This window comes from Musca autumnalis, unplaced genomic scaffold (genome assembly GCF_047663935.1).
Source record: "Musca autumnalis isolate F117 unplaced genomic scaffold, ASM4766393v1 scaffold_1, whole genome shotgun sequence".
NCBI lineage: Eukaryota > Metazoa > Arthropoda > Insecta > Diptera > Muscidae > Musca > Musca autumnalis.
This window is the reverse complement of record NW_027411644.1, coordinates 243245343-243257788: the sequence shown is the minus strand read 5'-3', so window position 1 is coordinate 243257788 and position 12446 is coordinate 243245343. Positions and strand designations below refer to the sequence as shown.

Genomic DNA, 12446 nt, shown 5'->3' with positions numbered 1-12446 from the left:
CCTGAACATGTCGAGTTTCTCATGCTCACGTTTTTCTTCTTCTCTCCATATTTTTTCTTGGCGCTTCTTGTTGTTACCGACTGTAGGGTCTTCTCTTCAGTAGCCGTCGAAATGGCTCCTAATAGTACCAAGAATTTTTAGGTGGTGACATTTGGTCAGACATTGCGGCAGCTTAAAGGGAGTGGACCATTATTTACCACGGCGCTTCCACATTATCGGGACAACGAATGCCGCCTTCAAGCATGTCGTTAAGTTGAGCGAGCCTGACTATTTTGAAAAACAAAATAGGTTGGTTTAAGATATCTGTACTGTTTGCAGCTTCTACACATCCAGCTTCCGTCCTGTGTTAGATCGCACTTTTGCAGCAACATTAAGAAGAGTGCATACCTTGGCTGCTACAAGGAAATAGCGAGAATCACAACAGCCAGGTCAAAATCGAAGATGGGATATATCGGTACATGTTTTGGTATAGCAGTAACGGTAACCCCGATTTTTTGTATTTTGAGTATTTAACTACAATTTGTAATCGAACTAGCTGTAATTTGGCACTTGAGATTTTCAGTGATCACAAATCTTCTTCACCAAAAATGGCCCACATAGGTCCATTTTTTGGTATAGCCCCTATAGAATGGTACCTCGGAATTTTCGGTATTTTGAGGATTTTAGCTACAATTTTTTTAACCGAATTAGCTGTAATTTGACATTTTAAGTTTCCAGAGGTTCGAAAACACCTCCACAAAAAATCGTCCACATAGGTCAATGTTTTGGTATATCCCCCATATATAGGTTCCAACAGATTGAAGTATTTTTTAGGTACATTTTTTGTCTTAATTTAGGCATTTGGAGTATCCGTGGTCGAAATTTTTTTGCATCTAAAATTGTGGTCAGATGAGAAAACTCATTATTACATTTCAGTTACGTCTGTCCGATTCCATCGCGATAATATCATATTTGCGCAAACTGCAACTACTCTATAAAGAGTCCGGACCTTCCAGGAGCAGATTCCCAGACCATGATCTTTAAACCGTTTGCAGGGTCATGTTTTTTTCGTTTTCTTAGTTTTTTTATAGCAGGATGTTTTACCCCCCAGTAATGTTGAGTATTTCAGTCATGTAAAACTTCTCTACAGGTGGTGTCTTAGGACATGCCGTTCGGATTCGGCGATAAACTGTAGGTCCCACATCCATGAGCTAATATGAATCGGGGTGCACTCATTTATATGAGAGAAGTCTCCCTTGTCTCGCCTGGGATGCTTGTGGAACAATTATTATATGATATTTTAATAGGAGTGGATTACTAACCCGAAGCCCAATCAAACTTGTTACGGTTTTTATGGGTAAACGCGTGTCAGTGACGAATAGGGATGAAATAGAGACCTAGATAAATCACGAGACTATCTGGGATCTTCTATAGCCTACAGAAGACCTCTTGAGGTCTGCTTTAAGTAGCAGAAGACCTCCTGGGATCTTCAATAGGCAACAGGAGTCCTCTTGAAGTCTTCAATAAGCAATGGCAGACCTCTTGAGGTCTTCTCGAGGTCTTCTACAGGCAACATATGACATCTTGAGGTCTTCTATAGACATCACGAGACATCCTGGGAACTTCTATAGCCTACAGAAGACCTCTTGAGCTTTCAATGGACCTCTTGAGGTCTTCTTTAGCCAACAGAAGTCCCCTAGAGACAAATTTTTGCCTAATCGACAAATTATTGTCCAAATACTATTTTTACCGTTTTGAAGTTGATCGTACAAAAATTTACTTCTACTGATGCATTGTATATGTCACAATTTTGACACAGCAATTTTCTCTATTTGCAGTGTATCATCCTTTCGTTGTTTAGTCCCGTTTGTTGTGGTCTCTATACAATTTGCTAGACCAATTAAATACGAGTTTCTAAAAGAACATAAATTGTTATATAAAAAACGGTAACTGTAAAAAACAACAGCGGGAAAAAAGAAAACATGACCATGGTTTGCTGGAAATTGAGTTAGGCTGTTGTTTCTAATTCTAAACCAATTTCAGAAAAACATTCATTCATACAAAACGAACATATAAATTCTCGAATATAGATTGATGTTTTCATTTTTTATAATTGAATTTATTAAGCAATGGAATTCAACAATCTGATGGGGGCAGGGGTTATAAAAACAATTGAATTGGAATCCATATGTAAAAGATTTGTGAAAATTGAATGGTTTAAGTTAAAAATAGGTTATGGTAGTGTAAATTTAGATTAAATATTTCTACGTATAAAATCGATATGTATGCATAATGTCCAATCTATTTGTACATATATGGGACAAGCTTCGCCATAGTATGGGCGTTACTGTTGTAAACACATTTATGAATTGTACATATCCTAAAAAGGTCCTTAAGAATTTCGAAAACTGTTATTTACGAAAATCCCTGGTAAGATAAGAGGAAAAGTCTTTGATATCAAAGAGGGCACCAGATTCGAACATAGTAACATAAACTTAAACGCTGAGGGGCTAAAACACACTCGAATGTTTGACCATATAGCACTCCCATGACTTCCGTCCTATTGAATTACAATTCAAAATTAACCAATTAATATCTAGTCGTTATTTAATACTTGTATGTAGTTCTCATAACAGGTCATATTCGATAGAGACAAATGTCTTCACAGACATACATTTGAATTCCACAGACAATCAGAAAGAAACATTAAAACCCCAAATAAAAACATGTGATACCCTGCAGCGTAAAAACCAAGCATCAATGGTGCAACCCTGCTGTTATGTTTCCATACAAAGGACAATAGGAGGATAAAACCAGAGTGTGGAGTGTTTAGCAGCAGGACATCAAATGGGAATATTAGCTGCATTCAGTCAGTGTTCATCGAGAATACCACAATTTAAGGGATATTTTTGAGTAGCATATTTGGGGTGTTACTTATGTTCATATTTTCCTTTTGCACTTTGACACCATGGCGCGGAGAAGAAATCATCACACAATGGGATGGATGTGTAAGTATGCAAAATGTGCAGGCAATAAACTGTGATGTTGAGTCAAACAATAAAACAGAAGTTTATTACATACTCAGGCTAATTTAATAATTTATCATTTATGCCAGAAGGCAAACAAAAGTGACAACAAGCAACAATAAAATTAAGATTATTTACATGTTTTACAAAGAGTAGAGAGAGAGAGGAATGGATATCATTTGAAAGATTCTATTTAAATTATGGGGGCTGGACGGAATTTTATTTGAGAACATTAAATTGGGATTAAAAATGTACAGAATAATATTTCATTTTATTGTTTCAGTCAATGGATATTTTGTGAAAAGGGAATTGTCAGTTTATACTAGCCCAAAGGCCCATAATATCTCTAAATATTGGAACTAGATACAATAAAAATGTCCATTATTCCAATATTCCAATAGATATAATCTAACTGTGAAGAAGTAGAGTTGTATTGGATTAGCATAGCCTTATGAGTTTTCGTCGGGAAGTTTTCTGCCCACTAGGGTTTAGGTGTTACCGGTTGTTATCGTTCCTGGGAAAACGGGAATGAAAAATTCTCTTTGCCGTGATCCTGGTAATACGGGTAATCGGACTGGTAGGGCAAAGACAGAGAACAAAAAAAATAAAATACCTATTCCTTCTACACTCCCGATCATCTGAATAGGTTTGAATTTGTATATCCTCCACCATATGGAGGGTATAATTAAATTTGTCGTTCCGTTTGTAAAACATCGAAATATTCGTCGGAGACCCCATAAAGTATATATTATTGATCAGCATAACATTCTATGTTGATTTAACAATGTCCGTTTGCCCGTCCGTCCGTCTGTCTGTTGAAATCAAGATAGAGCTCGCAATTTTAAAGATAGAGAGCCAATATTTGGTACAGAAGTTCTTATTATATTATTTTGCAGGATGGTTGGAATTGAAAATGGGCTATATCGGTCCACGTTTTGATATAGCCCCCATAGAACGGTACCACCCGATTTTCGGTATTTTGAAGGTTTTAGCTTCATTATCACACCGATATGGCTGAAATTTGGTACTTAGTTTACGATGGGGGTATAAAACTTTCCTCCAAAATTTTGTCGGTATCGGTCCATGCCTTCATATAGCCCCCATAGAACGGTACCTCCCGATTTTCGGTATTTTGAACGTGGTGGCCTCAATATTCCACAGAAATGGCTGAAGTTTGATATATAGCCTTTGTTGGGGAAATACAACTTCCCCCTATAAATTTGTCGGTATAGGCCCACGCCTTCATGTAGCCCCCATAGAACGGAACCTCCCAATTTTCGGTATTTTGAAGGTTGTGGCCTCAACTTTCCTGCGAAATGGCTGAAATTTGGTATTTAGACATCGGTTGGGGGTTTTAAATTTGTCGTATAGTTCCACGCCTTAACATAGCCCCTATGGAGGGGCTGGAGGGTATAACAAGTTCGGCCCGTCCGAACTTAACGCTGTTCTTACTTGTTTCGTTTGTAACTCATTGACCAAATCATTTGCGACCCTATAAAGTAAAGGTTGGTCCAACTAGAGGTACCTTTTCCATTGGCCTTTTTTGACTGATCACGTATGAGTCGTGTCATGACATCATGTTATTTTTGTTTAGTATTGTTTTGCATTTTATCGTGGAAAGACTTACGGTTGTACAATGTACGCTACTTTATTACGAAAATGCGCTTTCTTACTTAGTCTACGATGGGGGAATGTGTTTCGAACCAAATTTTGTTCAGCGCTGAGGACCATTTCTGACTTAATGGGTATGTAAACAAGGAAAGTAGCCACATTTAGGCTAGGAGCTACCTGAAGAGATTCAAGAGTTGTCACTTCATTCAGAAAAACAACGGTTTCTTGTGGTTAGTCCGCTGGTAGAACCATCAGCCCATATTTCTTCAAAAATGATGTCGGTGAGAACGTAGCCTTCAATGGCAATCATGATAGACGAATATTTGATGCTTGAAAATGAAGCTCGTGATCTCGGTTACATATTGGTTCCAACAAGACGACGCTTCTTTCCCACATGACATCAATCAATGGATTTATTAAGATAACATTTCGATGAGCAGCACCGACGTAGCACGTTAGGCTTTTTGAGCAATTTTCTGCATAGTTGTTGTTAAGTTTTAAGGTGTTGTTTAAGCGTTTATTCGTAATTTTAGGCTGAATGTAAGTGTTACTGAGTTCAGAACAAGATGTTCATTTGTATTTTTTGAACGTCCAATACTTTGGCTTATAAACAACGTCTAGAAAAAACATTGTAGCGATCTTTTGTTTTTGAAGTTTTTGATAAGACCAATTCAACAATAAAAGATAAAATCGTTGCTTAATCCTTGAGGTTTTAATTTTTGTTTTTGTAAAAAAACTATATCAACCCTGCTTTGTGATATGATTTCTGTTCCACAGCAGTGTCGTCCGTTGAGATTATTTGAATCTGGTCTCTTGTTACAAATTATTAAATGTCTATTGTACCAAAAAGGATTTTCCTGTCGCATTTTTATGTTTTGTTAAACCTTTAGAATGTTAATAAAATCAAGATTATTGAGATTGAGGTCAATGTTTATATTTTATTTATTGCATATTATTTCCAATATGGACTTGCCCTTGAAAAACCTTGTACTGTAATAATAGGTGAACCGAGAACACTTTTTGCAAAAAAGCAAAGCGTTTCCAGAGAGGTATTTTTATTTATTAATTTATTTCATATTTTTACTTATAACTAAATTATTATCATAAAGGAAGGAAACCATGACTACTGAGGTCCTAAGCTTTCACAGGTACATATATTTACTAATTATCCAGAGAGGTCTTAAACTGCACTTCTCTGAAAATTTTTGAAATGTCTGTGGAAGGTTACCAAAATAGTGGATCGATAAGGTCCATCTTCGAATTTGATCAAAATTTGGACAAAATATCACGAAGGCCAAATTTTTGACCGGATCGGTTGATCTTTCCAGAATTATGGTGTTCTCCCGGCAGCCAACCAGAAGGACGAACATAGCTAAGTCGGCCCCAAGTTTTCTTAAACAGATTTCTTCCAAACAAACTTTGGCCCTAAAACCATTATTTCGATGAGGCATATTTTGACTAAAGGTTGAGAGTATAAAAAATGTAGATTGGGAAAAATTGTGTTTATGGATTTTTGATAAAAGAATGTATACATGTATAAACCTTGGATTGGGCGCCAGAATTTCATTTTAAAATAATTCAAGACTTCCTGATCAATTTATGAGAAGATCCACGATAGGAAACCAGAATTTCTATAAGAGAAGTCCGACGATTGGACGCCAAAGTTAGTCTATTGACAGATGCACGATTGGGCGACAGAATTTGTCATTTACATACCCGCGATTGGGTGCTAGAATTTCATCATGGATAGACTCACTATTGCTCAGCATTAGTTATCTATGAAGAAAACCATTATCGGCCTTCAGAAATTCTTTGTGATGAGATCTACGATCTACGATGGAAAAGGTATAGATTTTTTTTGCACTTTGCAACTTCTTGATAGCAACAACAAAGATTTTCAACGTAAACTCAAACACTTTTTATACCCTCAGCCTTTAGGCTAAGGAGGGTATATACACTTTGATACGATGGAAATGTGCCTCATCGAAATAATGGTTTTAGACCCCAAGTATGTTTGGACCAAATGTATTTCAGACAATTTGGAGTCGATCTAGATATGTCCGTCCGTCTGTCTGTCCTGCTGGCTGAAGCGCACGATAACTCACGAACGGATGAACCGATTCGGTTCAAATTTTGGCTCTCGTAATATTTTGTCCAAACTTAGTTTAAGTTCGAAGATGAGCTACATCGGTCCACTCCTACCGGTACCTCCCCCACAAAAGTTCGAAAATGTTCGGAACGTTTGTGCGCACGATAACTCTTGAAGGGAGTGATCGATTTGGTCCATACTTTGTATAGCGTAAACTTTCTACCAGAGTAATATGAAGTTTCAATATGGTCTCAATATGTCCACTCCTTCCGGTACCTCCCACACAAAATTTCGGAAAAGTTCAGTTTAGGGCCATCTCTCGAATCGCTTTGATTTTTGTTTTAGCAGCTTGTATTCACTGCCCTCCATACGACAGTACAAGTTTTATCAGGGGCAAGTCCATACTTCCTGAGAAAATAGCATGAAAGTTGCAAAAAACCCCTATGACACCGTGTGAGGTGGTTGGAGCGCAAAATAACTCTCGTACGGATCTGCCGATTCGTTCCAAAATATGGCCTTAGTAATATTTTGTCCAAACATAGTTTAAGTTTGAAGATAAGCCATATCGGTCCACTCCTTCGGGTACCTCCCCCACAAAAGTTCAAAAATGTTCGGAAAAATTGTCCGTACGGTAACTCTTGAAGGGAGTTGCCGAATTGGTCTATACTTTACAGATCCTAATATATCTACCAGATATAGATCAGGTTAAAATATGGACTATATTTGTCCACTCCATCCGGTACCTCCCACACAAAATTTCGAATAAGTTCACTTTAAGACCTGCTATCGAATCACTTTGATTTTTGTTGAAGCAACTTTCATTCGCTGCCCCAATTACGATGGTAAACGTTTTTTAGGGGCGAGTCCATACTTCCTGAGCAAACAGCCCGAAGAGTGTAAAACCCCCTATGGCACCATATGTTGTGGCTGGAGATCCACTTCCATGACGGTCAATGTCGATCCATTCCTTTTAGTATCTCCTCCGCAAAACTTTTGATATTTAATACTAATCAACATTTTTGTCGGTTCAAACGCCCAAAATTGTTAAAACCCCCTAAATACATACGTATTTTGGGAAAAAAAATTGTTTCAATATACACAGGCTGAGGGTATATCTCTGCCGGCAAAGCCGACTGATACTTGTTTTTGAATAAAAATAGTTTTTATTTTGACGCTTTTCCTCTTCTGTTAATTTGGAAACTATCCAAATATTACACAGTTTTTCCTCTATTAACTCCAGAACTTCCCTTAATACCTTTAACAATGTGGGCTAAGCCATCCCGAGGTTAAAGTCATTGCCATGGGATTTTTGAAAGCTTCCTTCTGCAAAAAATCTTAAAGCAGCACACACTTTAAGGAGTGGCTGTATTGCTGTTGATCTGTGGCTTTTTTTAGTCATTTTTTAATGCCTCTACTATATAAATAACAGCGTCTATTGGAAGCCGAAAATAGGCTTTAAACCGACAAAATTAACAATAATTTTGATGAATGTTGGAAACCAAACATACTCGCAATACTGATGGCAATTCTAAAGGATTCGATTTATCTCTTAAGTGCTACTTTTACTATATTTTCTTCACTATCACCAAAAATAGTTCCACAGAGCTTATCTTTAAGAAAACTAGAACTTTTGTGTACAAATTGCTCTGATATTCTTTTCTGATTTATTCAATTAAAACAAAAAACGCTCCGCTACATCACCGATAACTTGTTATCGACTATTATTTTCTATCGCATTACGAGTACGTAGTACATTTTTTAAATTTTGTCGCAGAGTCGATTGACGACGCGACATGACTCGCGTCGCAATATGGAATCGACCCATTACTCACACAGGAAGCGCATCTCCCGTTTATTAAGATGTAATCTATTTGATTTCTGACAATATAACAGTGAGTTATCTTTGGCGATTTTCAAGTGTACAAAAGCCTCGGATGCAGGTAAAGCAGCGTGTTAGTAACTTTTTATTTATGTTTTTTTGCAGAATTCACACTAATTCTGTATCACTGCGATATGTAGTAGGATGCTTAAGGCATTTGCAAAGCATCTGATGTTTCGGTAGTCAGCCAATATTGCCGAAAAGGTGAAGCCTTATGAAAGATGTTTTCTCCAAAAATCTACTACCTGTGCGTTAAAACCATCGACTAACTTTTTAGGAATTTCACAAATAGGCTGTGCGAACTTGTTGAATCACAGTTATTAACCATTGCCGTCGTCTTTACCATACAAAACTACTCATACAAGATCAATCATCTCAATTTGAGGTCATTGCATGCAAATTTTTGTTCTTGTATTCATTTGTAACGGACTGTGCATGCATGAAGGTTTCTTCTTTATATCTAGAACTAAAATTAACAAAAATGCTAAGCAAACTAATTGTTCGTTCATTTAACAACCATTCAATATTATTATGCGCTTACATATTTGCGTGCTTTTCACCACCGACTGTTTGTACTATAATATTTATAATAAATATTTGTCCATTGTATTGGGTGTATTGGGTTATGGTTAATTGCATTAATTCATTGTGTGTAGATTACATTATTATTTTTTTATATATTATATTGTATTTCTTTGGAATTGCAGCAGTGTTAAGTGTTATTGTTTCGACTTGTTGTGTATACAAATAATTTTACATAAATTAAATAGTTATTAATATTTTTTTTTGTTTTCAAATATGTTCCCTATGCTTCTTCTTTGGACAATTGAATTGAATTTACAAAGCTATTAGTTTGGTTTTACAATTATGCTCCAACCACATTTCTTCTAATTGCACCTTGTTGTTGAGACTGCGTTCGGGCGGTGTATTGTCAGCAGATCCAGTGGAAGTGGGTGTTAAGACACCGGTCTAAATGTGGAAGAGAAATAGAAAATATTTTTATTTATTTTAAAATTAAAAAAGTAGCGGTTTATTACCTTTGCAATTTTCCTTGGATCCAAATTCATGCCAATGTTTTGTACTCCTTTGGCAATTTTTGTTAAAGGACTTGTCATTGATTTTAATTGTTTTAATTTACCCGCCTCTATGGGTAACTTAAGATCTTTGGGCGACATTGATCTGCTGCTGTTAGATGTGTTTTAATATTTTATTGGAATTTGTTCAAAAAAGATAAAAGACAAATCGTATGGTTTTGTTGTAAAACAAATTTTATTTATTTAAAAAAATTACAATTATTTTGTTAAAAAATTATGTATCATAGGGTGGGGGACGAAACAAACATAAATTAAAACAGATTTTACATATAAGGTAGTGCGTTTAAAGCTTCTTTGTGAATAAATACGTACATTCATAATTAAACAAATAATAAAACAAAACAATGATTTTATATAAATAATTCTAAGATATTATTATAATCCATTGAATAATTTAAAATTTGAAAAAAAAAATTGTGAAATGGTTTTCATAAAAGTGCAATATCCAGAATTACTTCTAATTAAAAACCAATGCACAAACTTCTGTCATAAAACGTGGAGCGCGTCCTGCGAAAGACCAGTGATCGGATAGACACGCTGATAATGAGACTTGTAAAAAAAGAGTAATTATACCACTTCCTTTAGACTTGCTGAATATAAAAACAGCGTCTGCCCGAATACGGACAGTTTTTACATGACTCCATAAGACCACGACAATTTGTAAACCCCCGCTCATACTTATTAGTGTTGTGTAGTTCCGGAACGAACTAGTTCCAAGGAGCTATATCCGGCTCTTGCATTTATATAGTTCCTTTAGTTCATATAGTTCCAGTCGTGCATATAATTTCTTTCATTTGTATAATTCATTTTCTTCATTTAATTCCACACTCACTTCGATCGTTCACGTTCGTTTCCTTAATCATTCAGATGCGGCCACATTGTTAAATAAACGTAAATCACATCCTCGTTACAGCGTTTCAATTTATTTATTTTTATGTCAATTCATCCACCAAAAGATGAAAACAAAGAAAAGATTGGTTAAACTACTTCACTCTCGGAACTATTTGGAACGAAGGAAATAAAAAGAACGACGAAAGAGAAAGATTCATTGATCTATATCGGTCTGGGAACTGTTTGGAACGAAGGAAATAGAAAGAACGATAAAAGAGAAACATTCATTGAACTTTATCGCTCTCGGAACTATGGAACTATATTAAGGAACTAGTTCCTTTTGGAAAAAGGAACTAGAAAGATCGATCCGCTCCGGGAACTATATTGCGCAACTCTAATATTTATGTGTAATCAGAAAAATCGATTGGAGTTCACTAAAGCCCACTTAAATTGGACAGAAAGTAAATAGGTTTTGTTCGGCGACGAATCAAAATTTAATACCATTGGCAGTGAAAAGAAAAAGAATGGAGGCAAGTAGTTACAAGAAGACTGTCACACACGGTGGGAGAAGTGTAATGGCGTTGGTCCGCAGCATAGAAATAATATTATTATAAAACAGCATGTATCCATAAAAATCTTATAATAAGTAATATTGAATACGAAATGCCTTTGGAATGGGTCTATCAGCAAGACAACCACCCTTAACAACCTCTAGGTTTTGGTTAACTGAAAACAGAGTTACGGTAATGGATTGACCTCCGCAATCACTGAATTCAAATCCTCAAGCTCAGCTTCTTTTGCATCTGCCAAAAGTTTTCCAACATTTTCACTTTGTAACGAAATACTCGATTTCCTTATGAAGGAGGATGAATCATCCCTAATACCATATCAATTTGGGTAGAATCTGTTGGAACTTCGGCTAACTGTGCAGTTAACGTTATCTTCAACGAATGAATGTATCAATAGGTTCGGTATTAAAAAATACAGTTTATATCGATTGTATTATAGAAAAATAAATGAGAAGACAGTTGATGATAACTATCCTATTCCAAAATAATCGAATTATTTTTATTGTTCATCTTAAGAGCGATATTGAACAACTAGAAGTTGGACAGAGGCATAAGACTGTATTTTCAGTTGGTCACGATCATTATGAGGGTAATAGAACGTCTTTTGGATACAAAAGTACGCTGAGCACTTAGTTAAAAAAAATGATCACACAGAATTAAAACTGATGCAGTAGTTAGAATTACCAATTCTTTATGGTAATCCATGAAAAGGGCCCAATGAAAGCGATTTTCCTACGCAAAAAGAGACAAGTGAAACAGAATTGTGAAATTATACTGCGAAAAAAGTATAGAAAAACTTAGTGATTAAGTAATAAATTGATCAACGTAAAGGTAAAGTTATAAGCAAGGAAAATACCACAATTAAAAAAAGGCGAAATTCAAAAACTATTTCAAATAACATAACAATAATAACAACATCTTTCTTTCATAAATTTTCTATACAATATATTAAACAGATTTATATAGTTGAATAAGTAAGTATTTTAGCAAAAAAAATCGATTAAATACGTCGCAATGAAAATCCGACATAAAGGAATATAAGTGAAATTTATAATTAGACATACTAAAATTTAACTGAAATTTAACGTTCAACTCTAAACGATTGCATGAACGATGGCCGTGAATTTATATAGTAATTGGACTGAACATAAAGTTGGATAAGCAAGATGGCTCTGAGAATTTCTAAATTAACCATTAACAAAAATACTAAATATTATGTTGTAAATAGTTAAAGGAGAAAGTAATACAAGTAAAATTTAATATTAACCATTTTAAAGTTTAACATTTAACTCTAAACGATTGCAAGAAGATGGCTATGTGAATTTTTATAGGAATTGGACTGAATATAAAGTTATACAGGCACGATGG

General features: G+C 35.5%; 1 protein-coding gene across 6 annotated transcripts in view; it reads right to left on the bottom strand.

The window, feature by feature from the left end:
• Positions 1 to 9066: 9066 nt before the first annotated feature.
• Positions 9067 to 12446, bottom strand: part of sp3 (phosphatidylinositide phosphatase spermathreecae) — a 110503-nt gene continuing 107123 nt past the window's right edge. For 2 of the 6 annotated variants that reach the window (XM_073960632.1, XM_073960630.1), the window contains 2 exons: positions 9622 to 9769; positions 9067 to 9553 (listed from right to left, as the gene is read on the bottom strand). In XM_073960632.1, the coding sequence (XP_073816733.1) occupies positions 9422 to 9553; positions 9622 to 9769 (280 nt within the window). In that variant the 3' untranslated portion in view covers positions 9067 to 9421. The remainder of the gene's footprint in view (positions 9554 to 9621; positions 9770 to 12446) is intronic. The other 4 variants (XM_073960633.1, XM_073960631.1, XR_012409020.1 and 1 more) reach the window with 3 other exon arrangements.